Here is a 20482-nt window from a genome sequence, read left to right as displayed (position 1 = left end):
CAGTTTTGTTAAGGACATTGCTTGCTCCGCACGTTGTGCATTTTCTCCAATTCGCCCTCTTTGGGAGCGTTTTCTCAGAAGAGTTGGAAGTCAAGAGTCTTGGCTGTTCTTGGAATACAAGACAAAACTGTAAAACCTCAAATTCCTCCAGATTTAAGTCATTTTCACATGAGAAATGATGGTGCGTTATGTATTGTTGGTGGGCATTTTGGGCCTAAAACAACTCTTTGAGATGCGAAAGTATAGGTTTGAGGTCCACTTTATAATTAAGCCTGGCTATAGCTCAGTTTTTTATTACTTGGAATTGTGCCGTTCTTGTCTTTTCATTTGTGTGCTGTGGTGTGGTTTCCTGTTCTGGCTGTATGGTATGTGAATGGCAGTTTTCAGCCATAACAGCCCGTTTCTTCTCGCACCCTCTCCCACCGCTGCAGACAGGAAATCAGACGCTTAAAAAAAGGACACCAGAAATATGAAACCGTGGGTTCGTCTTTTAATCATTTTAACATAACTCATAAGTCAAATGGTACAATGTACTGTACAATAAGTAAATAGGTTTGTTGTAATGTCATCTCTTTGGATCAACCAATATACAAATCTGTCAACTTTACAATGCAGCAACTGACCGCAGGTGAGCAGTGTAACAAAAAAAGCAGTTTGTCTCCGTTATGCAATTCTTTTGTACAATTCGTCCCGTCAATCATCTTCTCCATGTTATATAAAATAGTGTAAGGATGAATGTTCCATTTTTTTGTTTTCACCTTTTTTTTTTTCCAGAAGTCATGGTAATAAGCAAGTACTAAAAATAGAACGACTATATCGCTAAACAAGTTACATAAAAAGCTTGGAATGCAAGACTTACATTAAGCTAAAATATATCAAACTACAAGTGGATTTTGTCCTCTGCGGACGTACCCATTTTCTCACTATAAGCCGAAAGAGCATTTTATTCAATCATTTTTCCTTTTCTTTAAAGTCAGATTGTTTTGTTTTACCCTAGCTTGGTTACCTAATAATTTCCCTTAATATTTTTGTTAGTATTTGGAGAGTAAAGGACAAGTGCATTGCAACAAGAGAGGAAAAGGTCAATTTAATTTGCTTAATATGTCTGTGTTGCAGAATATTGCTGGTTTAAAAAAAAAAAAAAACACCTCTGAAAACTAAAATCAGATGCTGAGCTCCAACTATCCAGGCAGTTAATATATAAAACTTCATTTGAACCAAAAGTGCTGTTTTGGGGGCAGAGAGCTGGGAACAATTTCACACCAGTTGAACCTGCCAGCATGTTATAAGAAATGTTGATTGAAAACACCTCAGTTATAGATGGAGCTGGAAACTTTTTTTTTTCCTTGTTTGTGGCAATGCCGATTTAATCAGAATTCAGACACAGAGAATGATCCGGAGCATGTTCCTCTAACATCTATTTTAAGATTAAATGACTTCCTCAAATGTGACAGCGTGGGAAAAGGGCCAATGCTGTTAATATTAATGAAAATCTATCTAAAATACTGTTAACTCTTTTGGGAAAGAAACAATTACATAAAGATTAATAAACTCTCTCTACGCATTGAACTAATGGCACATACAAGATCGAATACAAAATTAAAAGCACAAACATACAAGGCTGAAAAATACTCTTTTTAAAGGTTTAAAAGTGCTAGAACTCAGATCAGCTCATAGAAAACCCAGGGAGGACAAACTCATAAATTGCCAATAGCCTTCTTTTATTCTGTTTAAACATATATCTTCCTATTTCTTAGAAATAAGTGATAAATTATATATTTTGATAGCTTCAAGCCAAACTATGTCAATATGTTCAAATTCATTTTAAATTACCTTTAATGTTTATTATTATTATTATTAATGTGAACATGCCAAAAAAAATCAATGAATGCCTATCAATATCAGCCCACTAACAGAGCAGGATGTAGAAGAAAACTCAGTGTTTTTGGCATTTTTATGAAACAATTATTTCTAACAAAAACTTGATTATTCTTTAGATAGCAATTGTGCAAAAAGAAGCTTCTTCTCCCCAGGTTTTTGATATGAAAAGAATAAACAAAAAAACAAATAAATGAGGTGATGCGTTGTGTTGTTTTGAGGTCCTGTTTCAACAAACAGAAAATAATATAATGACAAAACGACTAGGCATTATCCCAATCAAATGTCCCATGCTTTGAATGTCAAAGACCAGGTGCTGGTGACTTCTTTGTCTCTTTTCAGACCCTTTTCATAAAATGTTCATTCCAATCAAAGCAGCTGAAGAACAGAGAAAACGGACAAACAGTTCACGTGTACTGTGCATGTTTTCTGCTAAAAGATCATTTGCAGGTTAAAATGTTTCCAGAGTGGTCTATGGTTGCTGGCAACCACAGCACAAAGAGCAGCATAATATTGTTTTGTCTTAGTTTTTTGCGATGTGGCCTTTTACCTTTCTATGGTCTTTCCTGCTTGTGAGATATTCACATTCACTATAAACACAGATGTGGACTTAGAACAGATTTAGCTAAAGGGATGAGGTGAAGAGAGAGAGAGAGAGAGAGAGAGAAATACATCTGTTTGTATGAGGCACTGCTTTCACTGCTGGTACGTTGATCATCATCTGTTTCTTTGCACACAACTCTTCCTCACATGGCCCTTGGTAATGAATGATTATTTGGTAAGAATTTGTGCAGTCCACTTGCTGGGAAATGGAAACTTGTAAGAGACTGTATGACAAAACCCCTCAAATTTCCGGTTTTCGTAATATTAATCTGAACCTACAGCAACTGGAACTGCGGTTTCAGACATTTCAGTGCGACGGTGTATATGATCGTGGAGGTTAAAAACTGTACACACAAATAGACAGCATGAGTCAGGTCTGATCGAATACTGAGAACAAAATACACGAACTGAAACCTGGATCACATTACGGGTATCTAGTTCATGCTCTAAAGATTAAAGACTAGTCCATTCTAATGGATTATGCCACTATTAGTCTAGTATATGCAGGTAAAATCTCATCTTATTCTTCTCCTTTGACTCACATGGAAAAACAAAGAATGGGAAAAGCTATAGGGAAAAGCTAATACTTCATCCATTTTGTTCAATAAGATGCAAGATACATAATTCTGTAAACTTGCTAGACATTTTTTCTTTTTTAAATCCATCAGCAATGTTTTAATATAACTATCTAAATTACAAAATGTACTTAAAAAGAAGCAATTATAATATATATTTTTGATGTGGTACTTCGTACACTGCAAAGAAAAAAAAAAATTCTTGTTTTTGTTTAGTCTTTTTTCCATTCACATATACCAGGGTTATCATTACAATGTATCTCTCTAAAATAGAAACCTACCTAAAATACTTTTTTATTCTTAAAATACATATATTTATATCATGATCTTGTGGGATATTGTTGCCACGGAGACTTAAAATTAGTGCTGGAAGGAGAAAAAGCATCTTGAGACTCGGATTGCTGTGGAGTATTCAAAGGTACTTGGGTTGTTTGAACTTTGTGTGTGTGTCTAATGGCAGTCTCTTTTCAGCAAGTGTGAAGGTAGAGTGGGAAAAGGGAGGATTTCAGTGGGTCACCTTGGCAACCCAAAGAGGTCAAGTGCCTTCTGCTGTAAACAAAGTGCTTCTTTTGAAAAAAATTGTAAACCTGTAAGATAACGTAATTTTTTTTTGCTTTAGTTCTGTCTGTGATCACATTGTACCAAATTAACAAATTGTTTTTTTTTTTTTACCCTCTTTGCCTTTCTATGTTCAGTCCCTCTGCTTCTTTCACATAAAAACTAGATACTGACCATTCCAACAAGTGTACATTTGTATTATCAACACAAAAACACTGGTAGAACGTGATATTTTATCTAATCAGGTGCACGGTGTTAGTTTTTAAACTGCTTTTGAAATTCATATGTGAATCTGTAATAATAATGATTTGACCGATCCAGATATGAAGTAATAAACATAAACATTTGGAATAACCAATTTCACTCCTTCATTCCTTCACTAATTCTTCCACTCCTGGCCATGAAGACGGTTTTAGTTTAAGGGCAACCAGATATTACCTGACTTATAATCTTAATAGAATAGAGACAATATAGCAAAGTCAGGACTTACATTTGGAAAAGAAAACGAAATTCATATATCACTTCAAACTAGTCTTTCAGTCTCAAAGACAGATTATCTTTTCTACATTATTCTTTTCCTTTTTCTACTGATATTATTATTTTATAAAGTATGCAGTATCATGCCTTATGGCCTATGATGCTGCTGTCTAACTACAAAATTGTAGGAGAGGGGATGGTGGGAGAGGTTCAAAAGGGTATTAAAAAATCATAACTAATATTCAGACAGCCTAAATAAAAGCTCCATGATATTTCATATGCTTGTTTTCCTCCAAGCTCATTACAAAGCTGTTGTGCGCTTTTGTTAAGGCTTCTATTTGTTCAAATGTTCTACCTCCCCACCCCTAGGGGGAGCACTAATGCTCCTCTGCCCTGAGCCCCTGTGGCAGGCCAGGTTGGGGTGGGGACCTCATTGAAAGGCCTGGTGAAAGCGAGGCAGAGTGGTCGAACTGAGGCTAGAGCTGAACACTGGTGGGAATGGGTGCAGAGACCCAAGACCGAGACCCCCACCGGAGCCTGGTTGCTCCTGAGGTTGAGGTTGCAAAGAGGTAAGAGGCACTGCAGCTGTGGCTGTGGCAGCATGTGGTTCAGCAGCATGCGAAGATGCTGACAATGATGAGGAAGAAGAGGAAGAAACGGTGGAGGATGTGGAGTAACCCATGACCAGTCCTCCTGAACTCATGGGGGCACCATAGGGTTGCAGACTGAGTGGAACAAAGCTCAGCAGATGAGAAAAGTCCATGTTAGCAGCACACAAAGACTCAGCGATGACAGCGGGGCTCTTGGACATGAGGGGGTCCCCGCAAAGGTCATCCGACAGTCCCGCCGGAGGTTCCATACCCTCCTTATTGGGCAAAGCTGCTGAGTGGGGGTCGGTTGAGGGTGGCGGAGGAACCTGGAGTCCACTCTGTAGATCCATCAGGAAACTCTCCATCTCCACCTTTAGGGGCTTCTCCAGCAGGTATGAGGTAGATCCGAGCTGGTACTTGGGCGGTGGCTGAGGGTGCTGCTGTTGCTGGTTTTGCAGGGGAGGTTGCTGCTGGTGTGGAGATGGGGAGTGGTGATGATGGTGAGGGTGGTGATGGTGGTGATAATGATGTGGATGGTGGTGGTGCAGTGATGATGGGGACTCCACATGGCAACCCATCCCCATGGCAGTGGATAAAGACCCTGGAACCAGTGAATGATGGTGGCCCACACCCGGATTGGACATGGCCTGGAGATGATGAGGGTTGTACATGCCCATGGGAAAAGGGGTGGCACCATGGAAAGGCTTTGCCATCATCGAGTCCTTGGTAGGTCCCATGCTACACATCATAGGACTTATCTCTTCTTTCACAGCACAAGGTGGAGAACCAGACCCAAGTAAACCCAACATATCTGGAGACTCTGTCTTAATCTTCAGCAACTCCTGCGAGTGGCTCTTCTTGACATGCCGCGTCAGATGGTCTTTCCGCCCGAAACGTTGGGCACAGTACTGGCACAGGAAGTCTTTGCGTCCTGTGTGAACCACCATGTGTCGGCGAACATCCTTTCTTGTGTAAAAGCGACGATCACAGTGGTCACAGGGGTGTTTCTTCTCCTTGGCACCACCTGAAGACTTGCCTGAGTGGCTCTTGAGGTGCTCCAAGAGTGCAGGCGTGCTCTCGTAGCTTTGTAAGCACACCTTACAGGTAAGATCACCGGCTGTGGCTGAGTGCATGGCCATGTGGCGCTTATAGCCCAGCTTTGTGTTATAGTGTTTGCCACACTCCTCGCACTTAAAGGCCTCTTTGTTGGGGTCGTGAGTCTGCAGATGGTTTTTCAGGTGATCTTTGCGGTGAAACATCTTTTCACAGAATGAGCACTGATGAGTCTTCTGTGGGGAGTGTGTGGCCATATGCCTACAAAAGAGACAAAGACAGTCTTTAGCTAAAGACTAGGTGACAGAGGTACATTAGAAATTTCTGTTAAACGAATTCATCATTGCATTCATCAAGTTCAGGCCAGACCGCAGGGGGACGCTCTCAAGCCTTGGATGACCACCTTCCAGCATAATTTAGCTCCAACCTGCTACAGCAAACCTCTCTGGAAGTTTCCAGAAATTCTTCAAAACAACTGGACTATTATACAGATATCTTTGCTACGTTTCTCGACCTGGAAACATTGCAGTTGTGTTGCTGTCTATGGAGGGTCTGAGAGCTGTCAGGTTTGATAAAAAATATCTTAATTTGTGTTTTTCGAAGATGAAGAAAGGTCTTATGTGTTTGGAATGACATGAGGATGAGTAATTAATGACTGAATTTTCATTTTTGGGTGGACTATCCCTTTAATTAGGGTTTGAGCTAAACTCTGCAGAACAGTGGCCCTCCAGGAACAGAATTGGACTATACCCCTTTATACCAGTGGTTCTCAATTCCAATCCTCATGTACCATCTTTTTAACACAAAAAGCAACAAAAATGAGAGCAGTGAGAGAATTTGATCATAGGGATGAGCTTCGTATTTTCACTCATGCCTGACCACAACAAACGGAGTGAAGAAATACACCTGAAAAGATTTCACTGTTAAAGAAGGTAGAGCCCCAGAGCACTCCCATCTATGTTTATTTAATCGCCATGGACCAATGGTACAGTACAGCCATTTAACAGCCAGTGGAAAGATTTCCATAAAGTTTGCATTGACAAGGTGTTTTGAACCACTGACACAAATGCTGTTTTGGCCAGATTTAATTTAAAATGACAACACAACAATTCATTCTTCCATTAGACTTAAACTGTAAACTGTGGCCTTTACATGCAAGTGACACCCACCTAAAGAGCTTATATTTGGAGCTGAAAGCCTTAGGGCAATGGGGCTGGGAACAGTGGAAAGGTTTCTCTCCTGTGTGACAGAACGCGTGGAGCCGGAGCTTGTCCTGTGAGCTGAAGAGGGCACCGCACACCAAACACTCGTTCCCACTGCCTCTCCCTTCCCTCTCCCCCTCTTTCTCGTTCTCTGTCTCTCTTTCTGTCCTCCCTGCAGCGGGACCTCCAAACACTTTGGTGGCGCCTCGTCGTTCCTCGTCCTCCAGCGTCAGTGTTGCAATATGGTGTGAGGCATCGGCGGCAGCTGCTGCCATGGCAGCCCTAGGGTGCCGTTGCCATTGAAACTCGGCCGTGGCTGCCTTGACTTCCAGGCTCTGGTTCAATATTGCGGCGACGTTTAAGGGGATGCCGGCTCCAAAACTTTCTGCTATCTGTACAACATGTGACCAACGAAACCAAAAATTACCTTTTTTTGTATGCGCTGAAAACTTAAGTTAAGTGCTTTTCATGTCTTTTCCGTTTACCTTCACGCTCTCATCCAGTTCCACCTGCCATGACTGGGGCCCAGTGGGAAACAGTACTGCTCATCATTATCTTCACCCTTTCAGAAAAAAACAGAATAAAAAAAGACATATCATTGATTAGTGTTTCTTTTCAAATATATATGTTTTTTTTTCTTCAAATATTTAAAAGTAACACTTTAGGTTTGTTAAAAATTTTTAACAAGACTTTAACAGCATTGATTATATATTTAATCACAAGTACATTTTACCATTATTTGCATTAAATCTACAATTTATAATTATATATGCATTCATAAATATTAATAAATACTTCATGGTTGATCAACAGACATTTCCAACAATAAAAGCATTATTTATCTGACATTATGTTCAGATGTGACATTATGGGCTCCTTACATCAATATGAGGGGAAAATTTGCAACTGCCTGTGTGGACATACCGTTAACTGTTCTAAAACACATTTACTGTGTCACTACACTAGCTAGAGGGCAGTAATGTACAGAACTGTTAATAAACTGGGCAGTATCAATAGAAAGCAATTCTTCTCTTGCTATACCGCATCAGCAATTAAGGTGCACAAAGTAAGCTTTGTGTCCATGCATGTTCTGTCATGCGTGTACATGTACTCCAGTGTTATGAAACAGTTTAAGGCTCCTGTAATCCTAAAGCAAACACAGACACAAAGTTACCTCTAGGGATGTCAAATAAATTAGACCTTAAATAGCACTACACATTACACAGACAAATGTACTCTTCCGTAAAAAAAATACCATGGCACATGATATTACCCCTTGGTAATTTTGGCTAAATTTAGTTTATACGACCTTGATTATTGCATTGGTGCACTTACGCAAGACAACATGTCCACTGGTGCTCAAAAAAGTTCTTAATTCATTTAGAATTATTAAGCATAGTGTTTAAGACCATAATACCTGAAACACTATTTCTACTCTTAAAAAGAAACAACACACCATGGTATAAGGTGATAAAACAGTTCAAAGCTGTCTATAGACATGCTAGGTTTTATAATTAACCTGAAATTGTTGTGTTTATTTGTAAATTTGAATAAATGTCCAGTTACAAATTACAGACAGGGAATTATCTAGATACACTGGAGCATTTTAAAAACATGATTTATTTGTGAAGTCAACACGCAGTTTACTGTAATGTAATGTTAGGGACAAAATCAGACAATCGTCAATGATTTATGGATGATTCATTGATTATGGATCTATGAATATAGGCACATTTGAGATGATGTTTTGTACACAGAGCCAAACTCACACAGCAGGAAACCCACCGCAGTGCCACCCTTCTCATGCTACTGCCATATCAGCACCTCTAGGGGCATTCATTCATACTTCCTTTGCTTTAGCAGTGAGTGATACACTTCTATCTCTTTACTGATTGTTACTTTTCTTTAGTATTAGGTACTGAGCATTTAACATCAGTATGGAGTATTATGCATTACTATCCCTTAACTGATGAATGCATCACTCTATTAATTATCAGTACGTGGTATGATATAGAGTATTGTTTCTTTCTTGATCTCTCATGAGCGTCAACCTCTATATATGTTTATCCATATGTATGTGGATAAGAGGAAGTGACAGCTGTGTGGCGCTGCTGCAGTCGTTACCCAGCGGGGCGGGTTCGGGGGTGACACTACTCCATTCAGCTGCACCAGGGAGCCCTCCGCCATTCAGAGTACAAAAACTGTACTCAAGTAAAAGTAAAAGTACTTCTAGAAATATTTACTCAAAGTAAAAGTAAAAGTACTAGTCTGAATAGTTACTTGAGTAAGAGTAAAAGAGTATCGGATAAAAAATCGACTCAAGTAGTTAGTTACTAGTTACTTTGGGTCATATATACTGAGCCTATTTTTTTTTAGATATATAGATAAAGATCAGCCTTTACTCCAGTCTTCAATGCCATATAATTCCAATATGTTGATGTTCTTTTTATCTTTCTATACATCAACTAATCCTAAACAAAATGACACAGGTTCCAAAAAAAATATTAAGCAGCAAAACTGTTTCCAGCACTGGTAATAAATCAATATATTAGAATTATATTTTGAAGGATCATAACTCTGAAAACTGGAGTAACAGCTGATGAAAATTCGGATTTGCACCACAAAATAAATTATATTTTAAAGTGTGTATTATATATGTATAAATAACCTTTGACACAGAGAAGAGTGAAAACTCCTCACATGACCGTTAAGTTACCGAACAACTGAACATAACGAACCAAATGCACATTGATGGATCTTCTTCTGTCTGCACGCAGAAGTATATTTCTGCAAGCGTAAATATTGTGGAAATATCATAATTAATTGTGTCTAGGCATATGGGGGTCATCATGTGACACAGCAGCCACAGCATATTGGCAAATTATTATTAAGCATTATTTATTTATTTTTTTCATTTTTATTAGAAACATTCCCAGACGCATGAACTATGTAATGAAATATCTCGATTCTCACATTTCATAGAATGTTAATAACGATAATATGCAATGGTCAACGTAGCCTAATTATTTAATTAAGTAATTTATTATAAAACCCTGTCTGTTTACTTAAGTAACAGATATAGGTGTCATGCCATAACATATTTTTAATACGACTGACTTTATATTAAATGTGAATTTAACATTGAAAGTCAATGTGATAAAAAAACAGCTACTAATCTTTCATTGTTCAGAAAGAGAGCAAATAACATTTACATTATCAAAGATCATTTTCACTGACAGTCTAGATTTCAATCACTCTCAGAAACTCCCATTAAAATCACTGAAACTGTTAACACTGTGAAATCAATATCTTAATTAAAGATTCGTACACACATCTGCACTTTGTTGTTTCTGACGAGAGAATTCACCAGAAAGAGGTATTCAGTCAGTGAGCGAGTCAAGGAAGCACCGGCATTTTAGCGATGACTCATCTGAACGCCTCTGATTGGCCAATGCTTTAATAAGCTCAAAAGAATCTTGTGTGATTGGTTATAATGCGCAGTGCTGTAAAAACACATCTATCTCTGGCTCAGCGCCAGCAAGCGATCACAGATCTGAATTCAGCAGCTGATGATATTACTCACTGAACGTACTTGCACTATTGTACTTGTGTGATTGTATTAATATTAATAAAATCTTAATCGTCTATTCTTTGTCTTTTGGAAGCTGCATTCAACTTGACTCCCCTCTGTTATAAGCCACACACGTACAACAAACTAATGTCACAGGTATCGTGTACTGTAATTGAATGTAGCCCAAGTTATTACCTGTTAAACAGTAGACAGCACACGCGGTGTTCATCTAATAAGGATCTCCAGCGCAAGCAAATAATAGGCTTTGCAGATTTGCTTTCAATTCAGTGCAGTTCCATAGCCACGTTTTCAACGCTGCTGATGTTAAACGTTACAACTCCGAGTGAACCACTTCAGACGCTCAGCGCGTGCGGCAGGGAACTGAACGACTCATTCAAACTGATTCATGAACCAATTCACTCGTTTGCCAATTGGTTTGATCAAGCCTTTGAACGGAATTGACTCAAAAGAATGAATCATTCGCGAATGGGCATCGCTCATTGCCCAGAGAAAAGTAGATGGCGCGTTTGGAATAAACTGAAGCATTTATAACATTTATTGCATTAAGATAAAGTAATGAGAGGAGCGTCGCCCACAGTAACGAAGTAAAAGTACAGATTTTCCCCAACAAATTTACTCAAGTAAGAGTATAAAGTACCCATCTTTAAATATACTCCAAAAAGTATTAGTTACCCCAAAAAATTACTCAAGTAAATGTAACGAAGTAAATGTAACTCGTTACTACCCACCTCTGGCGCCATTGTCATGCTTCTCCACCGCAAACATTCTACATGCATACATCGCATCAGTCACACAGCTCATCTAGCCTAACCTAACCTACTGTCTGCACACAAAAACAAACAATTCTGACGCTACACCCATTTCATTTCCAAAATACTGTCTTAAAGCTATCCATTAGGAAGTGACCAACAATTCTGCGTACAAGTGTGTCCAGGTAATCTGTACAGTCTTGGAGTGTTTCATTAGAGTTTGACACATCAGTTAGTGGGGGTGGGGGCTTTATATATGACCATCCTCTCTGTAGGCCACACAAACTCTCGCTCAATGGATGCTGCCACAGAGGGGGGAACTGGCCATCCATATTGGCTGCGTGAGTGTGTCTGAGGTTTTGTTTTGAGATTAAAGGGTTTTCACATTCCTCTGGCCCAGGGGTCAGAGGTCACAGTGTAGACCATGCTGCCTCCAGTGTGCAGATTTAACCCCTTATGTCCGAAGGCAGAGAGTGAGAGAACAGCTAATTCAAGGTCACAGACACAGTCAAATACAGACAGTGTACCAGATTCTGATCTATTACATCATTACAGTGCTTATTAGGGGTGGGCGACATGGGAAAAATATTATATCACAATTCACAATTTTATCACAATTCTTTGTCATGTTGGTTTTACTCATTTGCAAGTGGTCTTGGCAATACAGCCAAACTAATTTCCCAAGGCAAAGCCTTTCAAGGTAAAAAAAGAAGAAAAAAAAAATGGCAGATATTTAGGCCAAAGAGGGAGAAAATTAAAATCCTTGTTCTTATTTTTTAATACCAAAGATATGAATTAACTACACATGATTTACAAATAAAACAAACAGTGCTTTATTTTCAGGTACAATATGTGTATTTAGCAGGAGCGTTTAAGAAATTGAATGAAAAAAATATAAAAACAAAACACTTTATAATTTCTTCAGTCAAGAGCAGTGAGTGATTTTTCTCTTTGTGTTTTGTTTTATTAACGTTAACGGAATAGTTAATCCCAAAAATACAAATTCTGTCAGCTGTCTGTCAATTCTGTCATAGTGTTTTATTTTTATAACATAATATACTCATTTAAAAGTGGTTTTAAACCTGAATGAGTTTGTCTTCTTCTGAACAAAAATGCTATTTTGAGGAATGTGGAATACAAAACAGTTGCTGATCCACAGTGACTTCCGTAGTATTTTTTGCTATGATCAAATTCAATGTGGACCAGCAACTGTTTGGTTACCCACATTCATAAAAATATCTTCTTTTGTGTTCGGCACAAGAAAGAAATGAATACAGGTTTGGGACAATGTAACAGTGAGTAAATAATGACAGAGATGAAATTTTACTGTGATCAATCCCTTGACAGTAAGAACAGTAGGCTGCATGTTTAATAGACCTACTGTCCCTTTAAGACCTGCACACATCTAATATACAGACACATATTCGTTTTCCTCTCAACTGTTCACTTTCATTTTAGACATAACCAACTGAGTCTACATGTAAACCTTGTGTGTTTTGACAGTATTAGCACAAAAGATAAGTTAGTTTTATAATCAGTGTACTCGGTGTACTCGGGCGCTCATAAAAAGCACAGGTCAGATCAGCACACGAATGAAACATATAAAAGCACATGCAAACAATGAGAGAGTAACTTAACCACTGAATTAACACTGCTATGAATGTGTGTGGTGTTGTTCAGTATATGAAGAAGGTGCCAGAAATACAGCTGATAGAATGTGCGCTGTAGCACAATACTACAATATTTCTTCAAAAGCAGATCGTGGAGACATTTTTATTATCCACGATCAAAAATCATCATATCACACACCCACAGTGCTTATAGACAAATACATGAAAAATCTGCACATTTCCAACATAGCCATTTTTTTTTTACAAAGTCAAGGGCACATTCACCAGCCCTTTATGATTATCTATTAAAATATTTTGAAGTTGACAAAAAATCTAAAAATGACATCAAATCTTCAGAAGACGTATAAAAAGAAAAAAGAAAAAGAAAATGAATTCTCAAATTTTAATTTAATTTCTTGCATAATGTTGCAAATTTAGACCTAAACATTCAAAACATTAAACACAGTACTGTGGTAATTTGATTGAAACCTAAATTTTTATGCAAAATATCAGTATTTGGTGCATAACAAGTATCACTGCTAGCATGAATAGATTCTGGCCTAATTCAATGCAATCAACTATCAAAAGAAGTAATGCTTACAAGATGTTCACAAGTTGGGAGAATAATTTTCTATAACTATTTTGTTAACATAGCTTTTAAGCCTACCGAATGACAATTGTTACAGTATTACAAATATCTTATTTAAATAGATATAAAAGATATAATATTGACTCCAACAAAATACATTTTATTATTAGAAGAAATAGAGAGAATATTAAGAGTACTGTACATAAATAAAACCTTAAAGAGAGCCTTTTCTTGAATGTTTGTTTATGAAGATGATTTCAGCTGAAATTAGGACTGCCTACTCGTGTCATGGAGTGACTTTTAAAAATGCAAATGTTTGCAAAACATCTACCCAATCAGAAAGCCCATCAATAGGTCAGTGAGTACACTTCTGGTGAACTTCCAACAGGTGGGAGGGACTTGCAAACAAGAAAGAGGATTTAATTTGATCTGCACACAAGAACAAACTTCACCTGTCCTGGACTCAAATAAACAGAATCTATGCACTCAAATCATAAACCAAAAGTCAAAATATTTAATTTGACATGCAAACCACATCCGTTTCACTTATGAGTGAGATCCAGGTATACTCTGTCCCTAGGCAAATTAGAAAGTAATAGAAAAAAGTCACAAGAAACCAATAAAACACCAAAATTGAGACATTTGTTCAATAAACAAACAGGGCTAGGTGTGAACCCAAGCCTCCATCTTCATGAGTCTCACGTCTGTGAGGGGTTTATTAACACAGGGGCACACGACTCTCAACGTGTTCCGGAAAAAAAAGAAGTTCAGTTACCAAAAATAGCCCGTGAGTTCACCATACTGAGCTAAAGTGACAACAGGCACGCTCGAGAGAGGAAGATGAGGGAGATTACGAGAGTGTGGTAGTTAAGCAAAGCAACAGATGGCACAGACTGAGTGAAAAGAATTTCAGAGAGGAAGGAAAGAGGAAGGACAGAATGAGAGAGAGAGAAAAAAGAAAAGAACGAGAGGGCCGGAGGGAGGGAGGAGCTCTCGGTCAGTGATAGTCACTTAGACTCCAGAGCGGAGGATGGCTGGTCATGCTTTACTGACCACACTGACAAGGGATGACAGGCAGAGGAAAGGGGAGCAACTGCAACAGGAGATGCCAGATATGAGACCTGTGGGGGACAGAGAGTATGTGTGTGTGTGTGTGTTATCTTGATGTTCAGGGGCTTAAACACAAACAAAAACAACTTTTAACCTGAAGGCCAGTGAAAAACCACAATGTGCACTTTGTCCAAGTCATTTCGAACCTGTAGTTACAAATCAACACCTTTTTTTAAATGCACCACATTCTGGTCACACTCCTAAACCCCACCCACACGGCGCTGTCTGTGGCGCTTGCTGTGACGGACAGGTTTCACTTCCTCAAACAGTGTCCGTTTGGACTGTACAGAGATCATAACGGGGGTCGTGAAGAGCAGAAAGCTGCCCTCTCTTCCCACCCTACTGACACAGAGGTAAAGCCCTGCCAAACCCTCAACAGTTACACTGCACTGGCCCTGGCTACCAGCACGGGATGTGGCCACAATCTGCACCATCTCTGCCCCCCTCCACATTAAACACATCCACCAGCCTGGGCACAAACACAGGGAAACTTGGCTATATTTAGCCCCGCTGCGGTTGACCGTTACAGCAGGCCAGCTCACCTCATCTGCCTTGTGTTTGTCTCATTAGAACAGATTTGATTGGTGCATTTCATTCTTCACAATTGCTAAGGGAAGTGGTAAAGTGTACTGTGTGATTCTTCAAAAGAATCTCACAGTGACAAGTGGATGACTAGCAACAAAAAGGGCATAAAGTACAATAAGGCTTGCTAAAAGTGGTCCATGCTTTGCAGTCATATAGTAGATTTAAGTGAGGAAATTCATGAAAGTCATATTCATTTATGGGTTAACTGTCCCTTTAAAATTGTCTTTAATGCACAGAGAAAGCTTAAAGGCATAGTTCACCCAAAAATCAAAATTATGTTATTAATAACTCACCCTCATGTCGTTCCAAACCCGTGAGACCTCCGTTTATCTTCGGAACACAGTTTAAGATATTTTAGATTTAGTCCGAGAGCTCTCAGTCCCTTCATTGAAACTGTGTGCACAATCTACTGTCCATGTCCAGAAAGGTAAAACATCATCAAAGTAGTCCATGTGACATCAGAGGGTCACATTTTTTGAAGCATCGAAAATACATTTTGGTCCAAAAATAGCAAAAACTATGACTTTATTCATCATTGTCTTCTCTTCTGTGTCTGTTGTGAGAGACAGAGTTCAAAACAAAGCAGTTTGTGAAATCCGGTTTGTGAACGAATCATTCGATGTAACCGGATCTTCTTGAACCAGTTCACCAAATCGAACTGAATCATTTAAAATGCTTCGCATCTCCAATACGCATTAATCCACAAATGACTTAACTGTTAACTTTTTTAATGTGGCTGACACTCCCTCTGGGTTCAAACAAACCAATATCCCGGAGTAGTTCATTTACTCAAACAGTACACTGACTGAACTGCTGTGAAGAGAGAACTGAAGATGAACACCGTGCCGAGACCGATAATGAACAAAAGACTGACTCTTCTTGAGTCAAGAACCGGTTGCATCGGTTTTCGGATCACCAGTAGTTCTTTCAGACAGTTCGATTCAATAAACCGGTTGAAGAAAACGGTTCACCGATGATTGCGATGATTGCCCTTGATTCAAGCCTCCGGTTTACCTGGGCTCATAACATTAGCACAGAATCAGTTCAGAATCAATCATCAAAAGAATCAGTTCGGTTCAGACACCCTGTGTGTCAGTCTGCTTCACACTGAATCACACATGCGCAGTATCATCCGCTCTTCGGTTCTCAAATCTGACGCGTCTGACAGAAACAGTTCTTGACTCGAGAACGAGTCAATCTTTCGTTCATTATCTGGCTCGGCTCGGTGTTCATCTTCAGTTCTCTCTTCACAGCAGTTCAGTCAGTGTACTGTTTGAGTAAATGAATTACTCCGGTATATTGGTTTGTTTGAACTCAGAGGGAGTGTGAGCCACATTAAAAAAGTTAACAGCTTAAAAGTCATTTGTGGATTAATGCTTATTGGAGACGTGAACCGTTTAAAACGATTCAGTTCGATCGTTCGCAAACCGGCTATTACTACACTGCAGAGTTTTGAACTCAGAGTTTGCTCACAACAGACACGGAAGAGAAGACAATGATGAATAAAGTCGTAGTTTTGGCTATTTTTGGACCAAAATGTATTTTTGATGCTTCATGCCCCTCTGATGTCACATGGACTACTTTGATGATGTTTTTCTTACCTTTCTGGACATGGACAGTATACCATAGTCGTGTTCAGACGATCACTAAACGTTTGTCATGAAAGCTCTCTATTTCTATGATCAATTTATTTTTAGAAATTAATTTTATACTTACACTGAATAGGGCAAATAGTCGAAGCACAAAAATCTTTCCAAACTCTGTGTACGGGAAATAGCTACTTTTTTAAACTGCGCAGGAACAAAAATCATGCTGATTTACATAAACCTCTAATATTACAACGCAGTAGCAAGTGCAAAGTAGCAAATGTGTGTAAATTTTATAAATGAAATAAGCGCAAATGAAATAGCAGTGTTGCACTTGCCTTTTCCATGCATTTCCTGGAAATTACTTAAATCGACTTTCATATTTCTAAACTGCGTAGGAACACAGTGTTTTAATTAGAAGATATTTAAATATTTATGGATCACGAAAGGTCCCCAAAATGGGACTCGAACTCGCACTCGAAACTTTGTCTATACAAGGGTATCAGCTTCGACTGTTAGAAGATATTTAAATAAATGTTATAATCATTAAAATTTTTTTAGTTAAACACAGCATATTTGTTCAGTGATAACTATGAAAAAAAAACAAAGGCTCTAAAACCATAAACGTCTTAGCAACTATAACTGTACGAAGTTCCGGTTCAAGCTCCGCCTACTTCATTTTATCCGAATACAAAAACCTGATTTTCTAAAAATAAATATATATATATTGTTATCATTTCATTATTATTAAAAATAATGTTGAAAAGAGCTGAGAATATTTTTCAGGTTTTTTGGGGGGGATTAATTGAAAGAACAGCATTGTTTGTTATCTTTATTTTTTAAATGCACAAAGTTTTGTTGTTATTATGTCTGTATACAAAAAAAGTAGACCCTTTACAGATTCTATTGATGTATTGCTCTTTTCTGTACGTGTAATTTAAGTTCTTTATGGGGTTATCAGGAGAAAATGCCTCATAACATGTATACGCTTTAATCGACTCCAGAAGGTTAAATAATCTTTTATATAATATAATATAAATTATATGAATATAAATATATACATGTAAATACTTTTTAAATATATACTTTATGTGTTTGTATTATATATACAAAATAAATATACACAGTGCACACATAAAGTGTGCTAAAAAAAACTAAAGCTTTTATTTTGGATGCGATTAATCACGATTAATTGTTTGACAGCACTAAATAAACCTCCGTCTAATATAAAATAAAAGAAAAATAAAATCAGCAAACTTTGAAAGCTATCTATAGAAAAAATATGATTTTTTCCCCTATAAAATGATGTAGTTGCAGCATCTACCAGCAAACAGGGTCATGATTGCCAGATACACCTTGACCCTGTAGGTCAGGGGTCATCAACTATATTTGTCAAAGGGCCAGAATTTTTCTCTGCAGACACTGTAAGGGCCAGATACTCATAATATAAAATAAAATTCGATCGCGATATTTTAGGCTTAATATTTGTGAGGCTGTCAAGCTGTCCATCACTGTCACATGCAGGTCGTACTTTGTGGAGAACACTAGAAGAAAGGCCTTCTGAATATATTTGAATGAAAAATGGCACTCTCAAAGAGCCTTAAGCAAAAAGTTGATTCAGAGAACCATAGTTTTAATGAAAAATGGACTGATACGTACATATATATAGTGCCTACTGTTAGAAATGTTGTACCTGTGTGCCTCTTTTGCTTTTTTTCCCATTAGATTTAAAAATAAATAAATATGGAACGGACCCGAATATTCATTCGGTGGGTTGGTATTCGATTTGAAAATTTGACTTTTGAATAATCGTGTTGTTTTTTTTTTTTTGCACACCTGGGATCCCCCGCGAAATGGTTCTCATTTACCCTTGAATAAGGCCGGCGACACACTGGCTGTGTGAGCGTCTCAGCTGCGTGGCGTGTCCGTTTTTATTTTGGCTCCCATATTAAACAGGTTGGAGTTTGCACACTGAGACACGCGTCTCAGGCGCGCTCGAGCCACGCGGAAAACGCTTGCATGCTAGAAATAGAACCGACGCGTGTCCGAGCAACTGGAGTGTTCTCTGGCTAGAGCGCAGAACAGCGCAGTTTGTATGGACCGAAGTGCATGTCTGAGCTTGTGTTTTGTTGCTTTGACATTGTGGAAAATAGAGTAATAGAAACAAAATGTATTCGCATTTTTACCCGTTATTATCAATCTAAATTAATCTCGTTTTTAATTTTCGTTTTTCTTTATTTAAATTTCGTTTTTTCTTTAATAAAATTTTGTTTTTTCTTTAATTAAATTTCGTTTTTCTTTATTTAAATTTAGTTTTTCTTTATTTAAATCTACCCTTACTGTGCCAATTTGTTAGTCAGAAAAATATTAGACTACCTTAAAAGTATTGCTTAATTTAACAGACCTGTGTGTGTGCATTTTATATCACTAGTGCAGTGTCTGTTCTTGGAGCATAAGCCCTGCCTGCATGAGGTGTGCCGCTTCCCGCTCGCGCTGTTCTGACTGTAGTTTACTAAAAGTTTATTAATTCTGAATGTGTCTCGTCTTGCGTGTCCATCTATATTGCACCAAATGCGACACTGCACTCCCTTGTGAAGTCGATTGGATGAACGGTTCTCGATATAATAAAAATGCAAACGGAAATACAGACACAGATTCCTGCCTTTATTAGAGAGAAAAATAAGTTCAGCCCCTCTCTCCGAAGCTTCGAATAGTCAATGTTCATTACTACCGAAGCTTCGAAGCTCAAAAAAATGGTATTCGGACCAGCCCTAAACTTTTTCCTCTTACAAGGCTATTCCTGAATTCAGTAGGCTATTATTCTGGGGGCCGGATGGAAATCTTTGGCGGGCCGGATTTGGCCCGCGGGCCGCCAGTTGACGTTGCATGCTTTAGGTCATGCAACAGAATCTGGTTATTTTGTGTGATGACTTACAAGTTTAAAAAATTAAACAAAGAATCAGACCATATTTACTAAGCACAGCTATCTTGCTTTCTCTCACTCCCTCTCCCTTTGTGTGCCATTCCTGTGGTTAAAATTGGCACATATGTGAGTTTAAAGAAAAATAAACAGATTAAAGTTCTATTGAGGTAGGACTGCCAAAAAACAATTCATCACGCCATTCAAAAACACTCCACTGAATGTCTCTCCCAGCAACATGACAGAACAGATACACAGAGCTACAGCACAATACTTTTTCAATAGTATACATGCCACTGTATAAATACTGACACAAATGAAACATTTAAAGGGACAGTTCACCCAAAATAAAAAATTCTGCAATCTGTCACTTACTCACTCTTATGTCATTTAATTCTTTGGTGGAACACAAAGAAAGATATTTTTAAGAATGTTAACCGAATACTTTACATATCGGTAGCCAAATAGCTGTTGCGTATTGTGACTTCCATTCTATAGACAATAAAAAAAAAAAAAAACTAGTGCTGTCAATTGATTAAAAAAAATTAACTAATCACTAGTCCTCGTTTTGCTAAACATCTAGTTCAAATGTACACCATCTTTAATATTGGACAATTCTTTACAACAGACATGCTACAGCAATCATAAGTCGTGACCTCAAATGTTGCTATACGTTTCAGCTATTCTCTGAAATAATCTGTTCAGATTTCCCCTATAGGTGGCAAAAAAAAAAAAAAAAAAGCTGCTCATGAACCCTTTTGAAGCCCCGCCTTCTCGTCTTCTCATTAGCCCACTGGAGTGGTTA

The 20482-nt window shown here is 38.2% G+C and overlaps 1 protein-coding gene across 1 annotated transcript in view; it reads right to left on the bottom strand.

The window, feature by feature from the left end:
• Positions 1-1956: 1956 nt before the first annotated feature.
• The window catches only part of plagl2 (pleiomorphic adenoma gene-like 2), a 43165-nt gene continuing 24639 nt past the window's right edge, over positions 1957-20482 (bottom strand). Inside the window, exons 2-4 of the mRNA XM_059527499.1 lie at positions 7422-7498; positions 6904-7328; positions 1957-5995 (exon numbers count right to left, since the gene is read on the bottom strand). Coding sequence (XP_059383482.1) covers positions 4522-5995; positions 6904-7211 — 1782 coding nt within the window. The 5' untranslated portion in view covers positions 7212-7328; positions 7422-7498 and the 3' untranslated portion in view covers positions 1957-4521. The remainder of the gene's footprint in view (positions 5996-6903; positions 7329-7421; positions 7499-20482) is intronic.

Source organism: Carassius carassius, chromosome 37 (genome assembly GCF_963082965.1).
Source record: "Carassius carassius chromosome 37, fCarCar2.1, whole genome shotgun sequence".
Classification (NCBI taxonomy): domain Eukaryota; kingdom Metazoa; phylum Chordata; class Actinopteri; order Cypriniformes; family Cyprinidae; genus Carassius; species Carassius carassius.
This window is presented reverse-complemented; position numbering and strand designations above follow the sequence as displayed.